The sequence below is a fragment of the Conger conger genome, chromosome 10, assembly GCF_963514075.1.
Source record: "Conger conger chromosome 10, fConCon1.1, whole genome shotgun sequence".
Taxonomy (NCBI): Eukaryota; Metazoa; Chordata; class Actinopteri; order Anguilliformes; family Congridae; genus Conger; species Conger conger.
Window position 1 is genome coordinate 36,398,395 of NC_083769.1, and position 18,629 is coordinate 36,417,023.

General features: G+C 39.7%; 1 protein-coding gene and 1 non-coding gene across 4 annotated transcripts; both read left to right on the forward strand.

The window, feature by feature from the left end:
• Positions 1–7,005: 7,005 nt before the first annotated feature.
• Positions 7,006–7,078, forward strand: trnar-acg (transfer RNA arginine (anticodon ACG)). The gene has a single exon. It is a non-coding gene; the product is annotated as a tRNA-Arg (tRNA).
• A 339-nt stretch (positions 7,079–7,417) lies between these two features.
• Positions 7,418–18,037, forward strand: LOC133139429 (ETS domain-containing protein Elk-4-like). 3 transcript variants are annotated; one of them, XM_061258962.1, is made up of 7 exons: positions 7,418–7,518; positions 7,624–7,700; positions 9,158–9,369; positions 11,126–11,917; positions 12,218–12,427; positions 14,354–14,473; positions 15,134–18,037. In XM_061258962.1, the coding sequence occupies exons 3-7, from the start codon at positions 9,163–9,165 to the stop codon at positions 15,230–15,232; spliced, it is 1,428 nt and encodes a 475-aa protein (XP_061114946.1). In that variant the 5' UTR covers positions 7,418–7,518; positions 7,624–7,700; positions 9,158–9,162; the 3' UTR covers positions 15,233–18,037. The 3 variants fall into 3 exon arrangements, with proteins under 3 accessions (XP_061114946.1, XP_061114945.1, XP_061114947.1); XM_061258961.1 differs by lacking the exon at positions 7,418–7,518 and having other exon boundaries at positions 7,548–7,700; XM_061258963.1 differs by lacking the exon at positions 7,418–7,518 and having other exon boundaries at positions 7,548–7,700; positions 12,242–12,427.
• The last annotated feature ends 592 nt before the right edge of the window (positions 18,038–18,629 follow it).

Here is an 18,629-nt window from a genome sequence, read left to right on the forward strand (position 1 = left end):
CAAAAAGACGAAACATATAAATAGTTGTGCGGCACACTAAACATGTCATAAAGTCACTTGTTCGGCGAACATTATCTTACTAGAACACTGCGGAAAGACGGCAGGCTCTGTCGCGTTTGTCACTGTCAACTTTCCAAAACAGTGCATGTCCGAAATTACCGATTGTACCTTTAAAGTTTCCTCTACTAATTTTTTCTCATTTTATTATCTCCCTTTCTCCAAGGAAGCCCCGAGTCTCTCTAACTCTTGGTAATGAAATCCAATCAAATCCTTCGCTACCAAGAATCTACCAAGAACTGAGGGAGGCAGCTAATCGGAGCATGCATCCCCAACAATAATTTATCAAGCGCATCAGGACACGTATCGCTACCAAGCATAAACCAATCGCTTGCTCGCTGTGACTACTAAGTAGTTTGCGTCTCCTGTTTTTTTAAAGATATTTCTTCCTCTACAACCTATACTTACAATGCAAGGAAATCTCCGTGGAATCGCAAATTTCATTGAAAACATGAAACCTTTAAAATTAGTAAACCATTGCAAAATCTCAGTCTCATTTTTTATCTGCAGTCAAGTGGTTCCATGGGGTGGGGAGGACTAGAAAAAGTAAAACGGATGAGGCAAATCCTCAGTGCCCAGGACAAGAAACAATACCTGTGTTTAGAGACCGACAACAAGATCTTTATTTGTATAGCACATTTCATATGCATGGAAATCCAATGTGCTTTATATTATATGATATAGTGGACTCCAATCAAGTTCTAGACACATCAAGGATAATTAAAGTAAACAGGATGCACCTGACCACATTTTGGAATGCCCCAGCAAAGGGTCTAAATACTTCAATCTGAATTAGAGATTTCAGTTTTTGATTGAGTGTAGGTGGATGGGTAAACATATCAGTTTTATCCATTTAAAATTAAATCTACAACACAATAAAGTGTGCAAAAAGTGAAGGGGTCTGAATAGTTTCTGAAATACTGTACATATATAGAAAATCAAGAGAAAAAAGCAATGTGGGGAAAAAACACATTAAATATGCATAGAAAGCACACAAGTCAAAGGCCAGATGAAAGTTTTGAGCCTGCTCTTAAGTAACGGGAAGGCTATTCCAGCATTTGAGTGCATAATAGCAGAAAATAGCTTCACCAGATCTTGTTTTTTCTCTAGAAATTACCATAAGACGGGTGCCAGATCCGCAGGGACCTGGTCTGCTCATAACTTAGAAGTGGGGCCAGGCCATTTAATGCTTTATAAACAAGGAGTAAAATCTTAAAATCAACCTTGAGGATACAGAAAGACAGTGGAGCAAGGGAATTGTTTACCTCCAGCAATTATTCATTATCCATTAACCTTCCTTTGGACAGAATTCCCTCCAATGCAACAAATTGGAGAAAAAAATTATATACATACTTAAATATGAAAGAATTAAGTCATGGATATTGCAGTTCATCATTTATTTATTTACCAAGGTACCAAAATAAAAAATGAACATGATATAATTTGGGAGCTGTTTGAGGCAGTTAAGTACTTGAAGAAGCATGGCAGTAATCTCGCTAGAACCCAAAGATTAGAGGAGAAAAAATTTGATTTCATCACTAGCCTATGTCAGATATCTCCAGACAATAAAAGAGATTATTATTATTGTTATTAGACTTACAAAACAAGTAAGATCAAATATACAAAGTGATCACAGGAGGAGCGTGTGTTAGATCTAGAAGATGGCTGGGGGAAGGAGAACAAAACTCCTTATACAGTGTTTTTTTAAATTGGAAAGACATCAAGCCAAACATAGTTGTATTACTCAGTTACAAATTATATCATAACAGATCACCCTTATTTTAAGCGTTTGCTCTACATTTTATAGCAAGTTATACACTTTGGAATGTTCTGAAGTTGATACTATGGCATTCCTAAATGAACTGTAAAACATCAGTAAGATTACTGAAGAGGAAAGATATCTTTGTGGCCTACCTATATAGTTATCAGAAGCTAGTACATCCAGGGAATATTTAAAAAATAATTTGGCCCAGGAATAGATTTTATAAATTGTTTACCCAGCAGATGGCGCCCTTCCTCCTTGAGATGTTTAACGGAAGCATTGCAGCGAATGTTCTTCCTTGCATGAAGACACTAAGTTCCATTATCCATAGATTTCTCGCGGGGGCAGCCGTGTATAGGTATAGAGCCCTACAGTGGTCACTACGGTTCGAATCCGCCCTTTGGTAAACCATGACATAAATAATGGAAACTATTTTCCTGTAGAATTGTCCCATAATCATGTTTGTTCAGTAGATTTGATCTCCAGCTCTGTTTCACTATGGATAGGAAATCCTTTCTGCCATCATTCTACTTAATAATGATCTCACATTGCAATTAAGGTATTTGGCTTTGTCCCCCAACTGTTCACTGTGAACAATATGGTATATGCAATTTGTTTTAAGTACATTGTTTTTAATGGCTGTTATTGTAACTGTACATTCTTTTATTCTATTGATTACTGCTGCTTGACAGTAAACAATAAAATTAGGGATATGTTACAGCCCCCTGCTCTGTGCTACTTATTCTGGCGTTACTTCACAGGTGCCTAGTGGGCACCAGGTACCAGGTCGTTTGCGCAATTGGGAGCACCTGTGACCAGATGTTAAAATGTGTCTTTTGTCTGAAGGAGGGTACTCTCTGCCCACATACCTGTTGGTTCTTTTTGGGTTTGCATCAGACAACATTGCTTTGGCATACTTTTCACACATCCACTCACTCACACACCTGATGCAACTGACTTTCACACTACACATTTTTGTTAACTGGTTATTTCAAATAAATTTGACCTTGTTTTTTAAATGCGTCACTGTGCGTCTCCCTCTTTGTCACGGCCAGTGAGCCAGGTCGTGACATGTAAAAAAAGTATATAATTGAATCTCTTCTAATCCTGACAAACTTTACATTCAAATGAATAATAACAAGCAGGAAATAAAATGAAAGGCAGGCAGCTGGTTGGATGTTGGGTGAAAGTTTTTATGGCAACTGAAAGAGAACAAGATTTACAACTTTTCTACTAACCAAGCACACAGATACAGACAACAATTGCCAAAACATCCACTCACAGAGAACTCTATTAGGAACACCTGTACATCTACTTAGCCATGCGATTACCTAATCAGCCAATCGTGCCAGCAGTGCAATGCATAAAATCATGCAGATACGGGTCAGGAGCTTCAGTTAATGTTCATATCAACCATCAGAATAAAAAATAAAAATGTGATCTTTGTGATTTTGACTGTGGCATGATTGTTGGTGCCAGACGGGCAGGTACGAGTATTTCTGTAACAGCTGATCTCCTGGGATTTTCACTCAGAACGGTACGCAAAAACATAAAAACATTCAGTGATCGGCAGTTCTGCGGACGGAAATGGCTTTAGGATGAGTGAGGTAATGGAGAAGGGCCAGACTGGTCTAAGCTGACAGGAAGATGACAGTAATGCAAATAACAATACATTACATCAGTGAACATATCTCTGAACACACAATGCGTCAAACCTCTAAGTGGATAGACTACAGCAGCAGAAGACCCGATACGTCTAATAAATACCGAATAAAGTGGTCACTGAGTGTATATTGTATAAGTACAGAACTGTATAAACATATTTACACTAACACAATGAGGCAACATTAAAGTAGTACAGAAGTATGTATGTGAAGCAGTGTATATCAATATACTACAAAGTACTGACATAAGATCAATTATTGCAATTTATTACATGACATACACAAAACAAGATTACAATGTTATATACAGTGCCTGAATGAAATCTGAAATGTTTAGGACAAAGACATATTTTCTTATTTGACTCTGTACAATTAAAAAATTGACATGCAGTAAAAACTTATACTCTCAGCAAATATTGAAGGGCTTGTTTACAGACTTTGGGTCACCATATTGAAATTACAGTGTGTTTTATACATGGTAACCATGAACACCATATTTTTTCTAGGCTTTTTCTTGCCTTTGGTTTGTATTATTGTCATTAAACATGAGGGCCAGAGTTGTTCCAATGAATGTCAAGGAAGCCATTATGAGGTAGGTGTAACAAAATCAACTCTTTGGAACAGCATTAAAGAGAGCAGAGAGAACATGTAATGGGGCAAAGGGCATGGCAAGCCAAGTAAGATCTCTACAGCTGATAGCTGAAGAATTCTCATCATAATGAAGAACAATCCCCAAACACGTGTCCGACCGATCAGAAACACTCTTCAGGAGGCAGGCGTGGATGTGTCAGACTACTGTCCACAGAAGACTACAGTAATGTCTCAGTGGGTCACAGACTTCAAGCAGTCATGTATACAAAAAATATGCAGTAAACATGACTAATTTACATCATATAAATATGTCCCAAACATTATGGTGCCCTGAAATGGGGGATTATGTATAAAAAGTGCTGTCATGTCTACATGGTGAAACCAGAATGTATAAAAACACCCTTCAATAAAAGATGAGAACTTGCACTTTGAATCGTTTGTTTATGAAATAAAATTGTGGTGTACTGAGCTAAATTGATGTTTTTGTCCCAAGCATTACGGAGGGCATTGCATATTACAATTCTTATGAACGTATAAACACAACAACAGCAACAAAAATATAAACAAATAACTATATATTGTTGTTTGTAACAATATTAGCAGGGTTGATATGCACAGGTATGACGGGAGACTGGGCTTGGGACTGGGGCAGGTGGAATAACCAGGGCAGGAAGGAAGGTGACAACTGGCACACACACAGCCCATCTCCCGACAGACAGATGCTGCCACAACTGCTGGGTCTCCTGAAGCTTCTCAGGACTGGTTTTAAGTACGGGTATTGTTCTGATTTTGCCAAGGACTTCACAGACCTCTTCGGAAGCACATCTGTAGCCTACCTGGGAGAAAATATACACGCCTCCACATGCTGATCACCTGGAGATATCAAAGTAACATTAGTTAGGATGAAACTAACCAAGAGACCTGTACTAATTATACTGTGTGCCTAATTATACTGCAATGCCTGGCATTACAGTCATTAATGTACTAAACAAAGAAAAAACAAAACAATAAGTATGCATTTACTGCACATTCATATAATTTAAGGTAACATGGGTGTAAACATTGTATAATATAATATAATTGTGGAAACTGCTGTATTATTTAAGTACTTAGCTGGGCAACTACATAATATGGGCATGTTAACAACAACAACAATAAAATATTAATGGTAAATAAAGGAACATGAATCAAAATAAGATGTCTGAATGACAGTAAGTTAGGCCTATGACAATAAACTATTTTTTTTATAATAGCAGTGAAATAAGAGTAACAATAATAATTTTTTGTCTAAGCCTTCATGACACAGTGAATATACAGTGGCAATACTACAAATGACGGTGATATTTTAAAGCGTAATGTGATAGCATGTTAATGTAGCTGGCTAGGACGTTGAGAAACAGACATGCAGAGACATTATCCCGTTTACCTGTCATTTTCCCACATAAAAAAACGAACAATTTGAACATTCCAAAGACGTCATTCGTTTATCTCGGAACAGCGCCGCGATATCAACGTGCGGCCAAGAATATATCACATCCGAAGTGATAAGAACTTCCGTTGAGAATGAATGGGAAAGGTTAAGGAAAGTTAAGCTTAACTATCCGCGGCTGCCGCGCGCGGGGAACCTGAAGGAGGAGGGGAAAAATAAATATATTTTCCCTCCTCCTTCAGGTTTAAATGAAGACTATGGATAATGGAACTTGGTGTGTGTGAACTCATATTAAAAACCATGATGGTAATTCAATATATAGTATTCCTATTAAATATCATGTTACATGCCTAGGTATCATTTACTGACAAAGATAAAAGACAAGTTAAAAAATGTTCCACTCATTTTAATAGATCTGTTAATAGGCAGGGTTCTACTTTTAAAGGCTGGGGGGATATTGAGGATAACATACGATGTTTTATCTTTACATTTTGATAATTATACTTGCAAAACAATGGATAACATGCTCTTTGATTTTATATGGAAAAATATCACACTCCTTACTTGAAAAAAGTCATTATGGAACTATGGGAATGGTTGCCTTAATTTCCTGTTCTGAACTTCAATATGGTAAATTACACCTTCAAAATCAATTGGGTTAAGAGGTACTTTAAATATCGAACCTCCATTTGGAACTTTATCCCTCATTACGGTCTTTCTTTTATTGATCTTAATTTTACTTTGTTATGTAACTATGACATTGACAAAATTCCTAATCTTTCAATAAATAATTTTTTATTAAATACATTTTCAACTCACACAATTCTTCATCTAGAATAATAGTAACTCCTATATGAAATTAAATAATTAGTCCTTCAAAGATGGTTTGAGAATAAAACTATTTTAGTCATACATTTTTAATCACGATGGCAACTCTTTAACTATACTGATTGTATTGCGCATTTTAAGATACCTATCACCCCTGAGGAATTTTCTATAGTATTTAATGCAATTTTGTTTATGTTTGTTTTTCACTGCACTCCATAAACAATAATATAGCTATTTGGATGCTCTTTCAACATGCTATTACAACAATACCTCATGTTGTAAATCTCATTTAAGATGAAGCATAGGTTTCATCCAGTCATTATTTGCAACATTTGCTAAATATCAACTGTGCTTTTTGTGAAGAACATAAAGTATATACACATAAAACAATACTACATTTGTTTTGGTATTGCCCTCCTACAAAATTACTGTAACCTTCAAGGTTTATCATTCATCATATTTGCCCCCAACTGTCAGTATAATTACCCCATAGTACGGAACAATATCGTTTGGAAGTAGCTTAAAACCACAATTGCATCTCAAGTTAATTATTATTTTAACCAAAAATATGTGAATAAATCCCGATTTACAAATAAGAAACCAATCTTTCCTGGACTGTGTTGAACTGAAGCAATGCATTTGCTCCGTTTATATACATATATAAAAATATAGGTGGGCCAGTGGCGCAATGGATAACGCGTCTGACTACGAATCAGAAGATTCCAGGTTCGACTGCTGGCTGGCTCGTGGATTTTACCTACTGATAGAGCCGTTTTAAAATTACTAATTAAAAATGAACGGTTGTGACACAATGTCGGCTCTAGAATATGAAGCGGGGGTTTATACATGGGAATGCATGTCTCGATTAAAAAAAAAACATACCCCGTGAGATGTAATGTCTGTACTCGTCTGTACAGAGGCCGTAATGAATATTCATCACGCAACACCTCCCACCCACGCAAACTCGTAGAAATCCGTGTGCAGTCTTCTGTATACACTGAAACAAGTTATAATTTCAAACAGAAACCTCATATCTTACTTTTTCAAATCTATGCTTTCCACATTGGTACTTTGACTGAAAATATTATCGAATAACATATCACATGTCTCGATCTTAGCAAGCATCATATTTTGTAAATGGCATACATTTTTTGAAGTTTCAAACATAAGAGGAAGTGATCTCATAGGTATTAATTTCCTGTTCTTAAAGGTTTCTGTTCTGTACGCGTTTCGTTTTGAACGTAATCGCTCCTGGTAATTGTCACAAAATGAGTTTGTGTTTTCTTTACTAGGCTTGGACGTTTATAGCATGAAGTTGTACTGCAAACGTGGAGCTCTGGGTTCCATCCTCAACAAGGATCTAGGCTAGGTGAGTCACACCGGATCTTGTGTTTAGTTTTCAGTAGCAACAGTCTAAATCATGCAATATCTTCTGCAACTAACATGAAGTATGTTGAAAACTTTCAACATTCTGTACATCGGTAACGTTTACAATATATGTCGGTTTAGCGAGTTACTACTTTAAATATTAGTTTTCCCCGTTAATTATTTAAGGGAGCGTTATTGCAAAATTAGTTCTGAAACAACTAAAATGCTACTGGGCTAACGTTTTCCCTATATCGACTCCCAACCAAGGCCGGAACAGGCCCAAATTTACAACAACACGCCCAGATACGCAAGTAGGACAAGCGTAAATGGTTATGCACGGGGAACGCTAACTTGGTGAAGCTTTTTCAAACTTCCAATGATTTTCAAAAACTTCTATTGCGGTACGATACCGGAAGTCGATCTGCTTTGTATCTTCGGCTTGTGGCTTGAATGTGTAATAGTAACTTTGAAGCCACTGGCCGATTTCGTGGTAAATACTGTAAAGTCCTACAACTCAACATTTTCTCTTAAAGAAGTAGCCTTTTTGACATTTCGGGCGGCGTATTTGACGATGCGATAAATTGGAGTACACTGAATACCACCATGCCCAGCTCCCCAAAAATAGCGAACTACTTACTCCACGATGTCACATTTTGGACATTGACCGTGTAATTAATAACAGTGACAATCAAGTTGGCGCAGTTTTTCACCAAAGGTCTGCAAAGGTTCGCTACGATGTTACCGTAGGGTGATTTGTTTCAAGCCTTTCTCCATAATAAATGCGTTATTTGCAACAAGTATTTCTGTTCAATCTTTACAAGTCTACAACTCTTTAATTATAAATAGACCAGTATTAATTTATGGAGCAGTAATTAAGAATGTATATAGCCTACATAGACGAATATATAACCTTGCAATCCTTAAATACAAAACCTACTGTAATCCCGGGGATGGCCATATATAATAACCCTCCGGTCATATTGTACTGACAGTGAATGTGAACTTTTTATTTTGCAGTGGTAAATAATTGTGTGCTGTTCCAGAATACATTATGCCGGGCATTATTTTACGCCTGAGGCTGACCATAAACAGATTTGTCATTTGATCAGTAATCTGTGTACTGTGTATCTGCTGAATGCCAAAATGCAAACTAGTGACTTGCTTTTCTCAAGAAAGGTAAAGGCTAAAGTCAGCTGTGTAGACAAGATGTGACATCAACAAAATGTTGAAGGATAAAGTAAATATAGCCTACGAAGCAGGGTTGCTGAATTAGCTGGATAAGTTACAGAGTAAAACCTGGAAACGGCTGTTCCAATTTTGGGAAGGTTGCAGGTTTTACTCTGAATTTATCCAGCTAAGTCCGTAACACTGCTTCCTTATATACCGCCAAATCTATGATCTCTGCCCCTTTCACATTGTACCACGGTCTCCTGCTCCACTCCCCCCTTGTGTTCTCAGGAGGCATGGACAGCTCAGTGACTCTATGGCAGTTCCTGCTTCAGCTCCTCCTGGACCGCAGCAATGATCATCTGATCTGCTGGACCAATGAGGATGGAGAGTTCAAGCTGCTGCAGGCAGAGGAGGTAGCCAGGCTGTGGGGTGCTCGCAAGAATAAGCCCAGCATGAACTACGATAAGCTGAGTCGGGCCCTGCGTTATTACTATGACAAGGTGAGCTATGCCCTGTGCTTTTATTATGACAAGTGGAGACACGGCCTGTGCTCTTATTATGACAAGCTGAGCCATGCCCTGCATTCTTTTGGGCTCGCTCGTTTATGGACGACCGGTACCCTGCTAGGAAGGGTGTGGCACTTGGCAGTAATGAGTATATGAGCGGCTTCTCTACTTCCATAAATATGACCAATCAACAGAGAATACATCAACAAAAAGTCATGTTCAACACATTAGTTAACCAAGTTTAGTGGATGTCAGTGGCATTCTATGATTTATTTATTTTTGATGATGATGAATGTGTAGCCAGTTAAACAATTTCATATGCTGTGATGCAATTTGCAGTTGTGTTGTACCGACTTCTGAGGTTGTTTGTCTGTTGCACGGGGTCTTGTTTTGGTATCTCAGCCTGTTGCCGCTGGATCAGAGCGGGCAGGTCGGCAGCCTCCCACTGGGAGGGACCAGTTTAAAATCCAGAGTGAAAATCCTGCCCATTCCATTACTACACTTACCGACCATGTGCCCTTAGTTGAGCTCGCTTACAATGACAAGGCTAGTCATGCCCAGTACTGCTACTACTGCAATGAAGTGAGCCACATTCTGTGCTGGCAAGATGAGATGTACTATACAATACCCTTGTCAGACCACACTATAAGAAAGATATAGAGGAGCTGGAAAAGGTTCAAAGAAGGGCAACCAGATTGATTCCATGTATAAAATATAATAATTATGAGGAAAGATTTAAGATGCTTAATCTCTTTAAGTTTAGTAAAAGGAGATGCAGGGGTGATTTCATTGTTAATCCCTTTAATGAATTTAAAATCCTCAAAGTTAACTACAGCCAATTCTTCAGCGTGGGTTTGGTTAGCAGAACGAGGGGGCATTAATGGAAGTTAGAGACAATAGGAATATTTTTTCCCCACACAGAGTGGTCACTGTGCGGAATAGCTTGCTAGGACATGTAGTGGAAGCAGAAACACTGGGGGTTTTCAAGACCAGGCTTGATACGGTATTAGATACCATTTCGTTTTTAGGCAGACTAAGCAGTAGATATACTTTAGTGAAAGGAAAAAGCAAGCATTGCTTGGCTGAATGGCCTGTTCTCCCCATTTATGTTATGTTATGTTACTATGACAAAGCGAGCTGCACCCTGCCTGACTGCTAGTTGAGCCATCCCCTGCAACACTATGCAGGCCAGGTGAGGCACGCCCTGCCTTAGTACTACAACAACAACAACGCGAGCCAAGCCTTGTGCTAATGCCGCTACAACCTGAGCTACTGCACTGGAGAAGATGAAAAGCTCTACATTTTAACCAGGATTGGGTCACCATCAAAGTAGATTAGAGCTAATTTTACTGGGTTATGACAGTGCATAGTTTGCCAATGCGCACCTTTCACAGAAAGAGAGCAAAACAAAAAACAAGGTGACAAGCATTGCCCCCACTTCTGCCCTGCATCATCCCCGATATTTAAATAATATGGTTATTTGTCATCTTATTTAGTTACACTAGTGTTTTAGTCATGTTAGTCTTTTTGGAATCTTGTTAGCCAGCTCTGGCAGTGATACTCATGCAACTCAGGTAAATGCGTGTAAAAGAGCGTATGCTAAATCAGTATGAAATTATTTAATGCAAGGAGGGAAGTCTCTCAACCTTTTTCACCCTTTCCTTTTGCTTAACAGAGCTTATGAATGGTTGTGATTGATGTTTTCTAGGTAATCACTTGCTAATAAACATTGCCTTATTCTCCCTCACAGAACATTATAAAAAAGGTGAACGGACAGAAGTTTGTGTATCGCTTTGTCTCGTACCCGGACATCCTCAGCGGAGACTTTGTGGCCAAGGTGGATGGAGCCAGGGAGGGGACTGGAGGGGGTGGAGGGGTGGCACCACCCCCCTATGAGAGGGGGAGCCCAGCAAAGGACGGGGAGCAGCGGGTGGAGAAGGCCGGCCCGCCAGGCCTGTTCCAGAGCTCCAACAAGCCCTCTAACCGCAACGACTACATCAACTCCGGCCTGTACACCACCTTCACCCTCACCTCCCTGCAGGCCGGGGCCCAGCTCTTCAAGTCCATCAAGATGGAGAATCCAGGGCGCAAGATGGCTGAGAAGAAGGCCTCCCTCGACCCCTCCCAGTCCGTCATTAAATTCGGGACTAACCCTCCTAAATACTCCCAGCTAGTCCTTCTGGAGAGTGGACCCCAGACCCTTCCCCAGAACAGGACATACCCACCCCAGCAGTTGTGTCCACCCAGGGCCCCGCCCCCATACAGGGCACACACACCACAGCAGCCACCCAAGACCATACCTCAGGCTGGGGAGCTGGAGCACAGGAGCTCTCCTGCTCTTCAGGTTCCACGCACACAGGAAAGGGAAGAGGAATCTCACACAGCAAAGACTGTACCCATCCTCTGCCTCTCTGGCCCTGGCCACTCCCTCCCAGACCAATCGCCTTGCCACAGCATAGTTCCCGACTCCTCCCAGGAGCTGATAATTGACAGTGACATGGAGTCCATCTCCTCCCAGCCTTCTGAGCTGCAGCCAGTGCAGGTCAGTGAAAATGTGTTCAATGTGCTTATAAAGTCAAAAATCAGCAATCATCAAAAATCCTCAACTTTCCCTGTCAATTCAGGAGAGAGCAGACAGGTTAACCTAACCTGCATGTCTTTGGGAGGAAACCCACACAGGCATGGGAGAACATGCAAACGCCACACAGAAAGGCCTTGGGTTGGGATTCGAACCCAGGACCTTTTTGCTGTTACACGAGGGTGCTATCCACTGCACCGCCATTCCGCCAAAGACAACCGTCTGCTCCCTGGGGGTAACTCTGCGCCTTCTCCATCCCCCCAGGTGACCCAATCTTCTTCTCTCCAGGACATGGGGGGTTTCGAGGAGGAGGCCAAAAGCTCTCCAGACCAGAGCAGCCAGGAGGGCAGCCTCAGCGGGAAGTCCAGGAGGCCCAAGGGTCTGGAGCTCAGCACCCCTCTGCTGCTGACCAGCTCTGACTTCGGCACCATGAACCTGGCCAGCCCCTCCCTGGCCTCCCTTCCGTTCCTGCAGGTCTGCGCTGTCCCCAGCTCTGGCTTTGTGCATCATCCTTATACCCTGATGTACCAGACCTAGGTACAATTGTTTTGGATTCAAATTGCGTTACTGGGCTTGTCTGGTGTATTGGGGACCTATGAAATACTATGAATCGAACATAGAAAAGTAATTGAATCCAAAACAATTATTTGACCCCAGGTCTGATGCACAGGAGTACTACTTCTTATACGTGACCCTTCTGCTTATGGGCTCAGACCTCACCTCTGACAGCATCTCCACTCTGTAGATTTTACTGTTTATCCACAATAAGTAGAAGTAGTAGTATTGTTTTTAATGGGAATCTGTAGAATTATACTGATGCACAAAATATACTGATGAAAATACAAATCTGTAAGAACATTCTTATTCTGTAAAAAAAAAGAAAAGTTTTGTGTTTAACAGTCATTCACTTAAAGTACTTTGCTATGATTTTTGTATTACATTACATTAAAAGTCATTTGGTTGACGATTTTATCCAAAGCAACGTACAGTTGATTAGACTAAGCAGCAGACAATCCTCCCCTGGAGCAATGCAGGGTTAAGGGCTACATTGTGTCCATATCATCATGTCGCTGTTTTCCCTGTTTTGATTCGCAAGACAGGGCACCAGGTTCTATGACAGGGTGGTGGTGGCAGCAGCACGCAACAGTGAACCATACTCTGTGCAGCATTGTCTTTTCCCCTGTGACAACTCTCAAGCATTGCAATCTTACACCAGGGCTATTTAAAAGTGCACACCAGAGGAAAGTGTGGAGAACTGGAATAGCAAAGATGGTTCATGTCCAATACACAATTATGAAAATGAACTATTTTAAAAATAATCTTTTGAAGTGTCACTGAAGTTTGCTGATTAATTAACACATTACAGGACCACAAGTGAATATGACATTAGTGCCTGTGTTAGACGTTGAGCAGTCTGCTGCCATATAGAGGCCTAACTTTTCTGCCTGGCTAGGGACCTCAATATATCTGCCAGGTGTAACTTACCTCTCCTGGCTGTATGCATTCCCTACATGCACAGCAGAACACCCCTTCAAACATGTGGAAATGTGGAGAAATGTTGATATAATTAGTCTGTTAGGCCTAGACTAATGGTTACAGATTAACTAACGTTACAGTAGCTAAGTTAGCTAGCTATGTTACTCGCACGGGAACGTACCTACAGAGTGAAATGCGTTATCACATTTCGACCATTTAACCTCATTATATTTGAGGAACTGAAACCCTGCGTTTATTTTCGTCAACGACAACAGAACATAATTTGAGTAACTTACTTACCCAGGACGGTTTCTTTAACTCATGGAGGGTTCAGCGTCGTTTCCCTAGCTTGGTAATGTTAGCTAGCTAACATTGGAGAACACGACTCGTCTCTCGCATTACCTTTGCCAATACACTCTTCAACAGCAGGGCAATTACTGTTGAAAACATATTCTGTTAATGTACATATTTGCCGAGGAGCCATCTGTAAATTTAGCGGTTTCATTATCTATATATCTATCTAGCTTTTGCGTGATGCTGGCTTGTTTAAAAGTTCTCTCTCACGTGCGGTAATTGAACCAACGTACCAAGCCAGTTGATTCACAATGCAGCTGTGGCCAATTAGTGACGAAGGAAGAAAATGTTATAAACGTAGCGAGCTATACCGATATAGGTTACAGTAATAGAGAATAAATATTATAAGTGAATGCAGAAGTGAGCGGCCGCGCATATAGGTGGACATTTTTATTTGTATAACGCTTTTTTTTTTTAACATAAAACTGTCACAGATGCTTCACATAGAAACAGACGGAAATACATTGTTTATTTTGATAGTTACCACTTGTACTGAGACTGGTACTCAGTTGTTGTGTTTTTCAGTGAATTAGATTATACCAATGTGTCCGTCTGTTTCTGTGCTTGTAGACCCCCACACTTCTGCTCACGCCAAGCCCTCTCCTGTCCAACATTCACTTCTGGAGCACCCTCAGTCCAGTGGCCCCTCTTAGCCCTGCCTGGCGACAGGCCACACCCACCTTGTTCCAGGTGAGTCTCTCTCATTCTCCATTCCCTTATTCTGTTCACAGGTGAAACCCAGTGAACACTGAACCTGCACCATTGGTCAATTTAGCAGATATGGCATGACTGCTTAAAGAGTTGTCAATGGTGACATAAAATCACTTGTTTACCAATATTAGCAATGTATTAGTTTTGTAAGGTTAGGAGCAGTTGTTTGAGGTTCCATTTTTAAATGATTACCGTATTCTGAGGGAAGGTCAAACCAGGCTGAAATATTAACAGGGTGATCTGATACTTAACAGGAATAGTCAGACATAAGGAGCAGACATTTATAGCTAGTACTCAGAGCTAGTATGTTTTAATCTTTATAAGTATTGTTGACTGAACTGTTGTTTAATTTATGTGGAATGTGTCTCATAAAAATTGACGGGATTGAACAGTGCAACTCCACAGCCCATACAGTCATAGTGCTTTTGACCTCATCGACAAGGTCACAATGTCATAATGTTGGCAGTCACATGGTTCACTGGTATCAGAGACCAGAGACAATCCTTTGATAAGGAAGTCTAGTCGATCACAGGCCTTTAAAGCATGACGACCTTGTTGTTTGCATTTGCATGTGTTGCATCACTGCCAGAGCTACGTTGCCGTTCTCAGTGGATATTTCTCCCTCCTTTTGTCCTCTAGTTTCCCTCAGTGCTCAACACGCAGTTCCAGCTGCCCATGTCTGGTGTGGACGGCTCCAACACCCCTGCACCCCTCTCACCCGACTCACAGAAGACGTAGGGGAGCAGACCCCCCCCCCCCACACACACACACACACAAACACACACTACACAGTTCCTGGCCTAAAAATCAAGCCACCCCCCCCCTTCTTGGGCTTGCCCCCACACAAGAGGGGGGCTGAGGGGGCATCATTGTCCTGGCCAATCAGATGCCAAAGGGATGCACACTGGTGGCTGATTAAATCTTTTTATTTTTTATTTTGCTTTTAACTTCTTTTTTTTACTTACCTGCCCTATGAAAAACCAGAACAAACTAGTTCAAAGTTGCCAAGGAAAGTGCTTTTGGAAGGACCTGATATTTCTTGGAGACTATGGAGTCTTTTCGATACAAGAATCGGAATGGCTGTCGGAACTCTTCAGTTGATGTGGGGGGAAAAGTGGCATGATGTTATTCACATTTCTATGGCAACATCAGGTCCCCTCAATGTAAGGATTATGGGAAAGTGAGTTTTCTGCAACAGTTCCAAACTGTTTAAACTGAACATATTCCTGTTTACACCACATATTTTGTATATATGTTTTACTTGTACTAGCAACTAGTCCATGAAACAGACAACAAAGGCTTTAAAAGTGGATCTGTCGGTGTCTAAGATTTAAGAAAATATTGTACATTTAGAAATGCTTTTTTACTCTCACAAGTGTAAGTAGTACAGAGATAAAATCCCTCACCTAACAAGGATCACATGCTGTGCTCTCCAAATGACATTTCAGAGTTTGCGGCATGTGTTATTTTTATCCCATTAGTTAATCTCTGTTTTATGTTGTGTGGGTGGTTGGCACTGTATTACTTCAGTAAGTGATCCAACAATACACTAACTAACTTCTAAAAAGAACTCAAGTTTTTGTACATTTTGTACTTTTCGCGTAGCGTTGGGTCTCTCAGTATAAAATATTATTTGCTGTTTGATGTCATAATTGGTGGACAGCATGGTTGCCAAGACCCAAGTGATGCAACTCATGCCTTTTTTATAACTATATATTTTTTCAGCTGTGAAAAATTAGTTTTGTAACCATACCCTGGTCTCCATTTAAGCCCATATGGTATATGACATGCGTTTGTATTTTGTGCCTTAAACCTTTTTATCCATTGGTCAGGCAATGTAGCAGAAAAATGTGCCTTTCTTCTCGGAGGTCTTCGGTATAATTTACTCTGACCTGCATGGTGCTTATTGTAAACTTAGTCCTTACGTATGATGAATATTTTACATCTGGACATTGGGATGACAAAGTCAATGGACATGGTATTGTTATATAGATAGGTATTGTTATATCCTATTTTTTGGTGAAGGTAATCCTTTTGAAGTATCGCCTAAATATTATTATCATTTCACAACTGTGCAGTAAAAATGATTCATCCCTTCATTTTTACACATTGTCATGAGGTTATGTTTCCTGTGTTCAGAGGTGGTGTTTCACTTTATTCAATTGTGGATGAGCGGTTTAAATATAGCCGTTGAAAGGAAGGTGCTGTACATGTGTGACTTAGATACCATCCTGCCTTAGCTTACTACAGCTAGAGGCCAGTGTACTATCTATGTACTGCCTATTGCAACACAGCACTTGTGACCAAAAAAATGCTACTTTCAGGGCAGTCTGTATTTGGACAGTGATGTAATTGGTGGAACCATGTATAGAAATGACTGCATGGTTCACCCAATATGGATGTAAGTGACTCAAATTAGAAACTCAAAATCTGCAATTTAAACTCATTGTTTAATTTCAAATCCGATGTGCTGGAGAACAGACCCAATTTGACAAAAAATGTGTTGCTGCCTGAATACTAAGACTGCAACTTCTACTTCTGATCAGTATATATAGTCAGTGTTCATGTATTTGTCTTGATTTGTTATTGTTTCAGTCTTCCTTCTCCATTTGTCTTTGATTTAAGCATAATTCATAACAAATTTGTGCAAAACTATCTGGCCCTTCTCCATGCCTATGACAGTGGGAATTTGATTGGTTGTGGCTTGAAAAAGCAATGAAAAATGACTCCCACTGTGGAGACGCTTTGTGGCATGGCATGAATGCTGCCATTTTCTGGAAAGAATTTCTCACTTTGTGTGTTATTTTTTACCAGGTAGTATACATTGTGTATGCAGGAAGTATACATTGTGTATGTAGGCAGTGTATGCTGTGGTATGTTGAACATACATTTTCTTGTACATTATAATTGCTGTACTGTATTTTATATCCTTTTCATGAATGGAACAAAGTTCTGAGCTTTTGCCAAATTGTTTAATTAATTGTGATGTCTGTGCACAAGGATTCTTACGCTGTGGAATTTACAATTAAAACTGGACATGTTTTTTAGGAATGTTTCCAAGGCTTTCTATTTCCAGGTGCTTTTTTATTAAATGGGTTTTGAGCAGTTCCATGAATACCATGAATACTATATTTCTAAGATGAATATAACTGACATAACTATCTGAGGTGATTACATCAGGTGGAGCTTATCTGAGATAATTACAATCTGTATTTTTAAATTCTGGTACTTGTAATATGCAATTGGGTTTGAATTCAAGTTTCATATCATTCATGGAGAGGTTCATAATTTTGTAATGGTTAAATATTAAACAAAGATGATCAGAAACACATTTACTTTTTGCTTGAGGCAGAAAATATAGTTTGACTATATACTAACTATCTGTAATGTGTATATACACAGTCATACATGTATAGCCTCAACAAAGGCATTTCCCTGTCTTTCATTAAAGCAACGCTTTCCAATGTTTACAAATCTTGGTTTTGGGCTGTGTGCAGGGGTAGTGTTTACATTTTTCGAAAAAAATAAAAATATTTTATTTTATTTTGACTGTGGGGACTCTTTCGTAATCAGCACAATGGCATTTTCAGTTTTATGGCTGAGACCTATAAATATTCATTATTGTTTACCGACACCTTGATATAGCGACATATATCACCATATGCATTACTGTTACTAACATTTGTCATATTCTGTTGATTTTTATGTCGAGAAAAAATACAATTTAATTACAATATACAATACAATACAATACATTCCCCTCCTCACTTTTCCATAAGTAACACGTAAAATCGAGAAAAAATACAATGTTATAGCGCCAGTCAGGATCCGAGTGCTTAGTGAAGGGATGTTAAACGCACCTCTGTTACCATTGACTTCAGGCAGGTATTTTCCTCCAGAATATTTGCAACAGACAAGTTGGAGTGAAACTGAGGTAGAGAGGGATGGGACCTGTACCTTTAATAGCTTTAATGAAGAAATATCACTACTCACACTTCTACATTAAGCTGCAGCAGAGTGTCTCCAATCTCAGGGAAAATCAGTATAAGAGCAGAAATGAAGCAAAGGCTCAGATTGTGTTAACCAGCTGCTATTGTATAGTAATGGAATGAACATTCCACAGTGGTCATGGTGG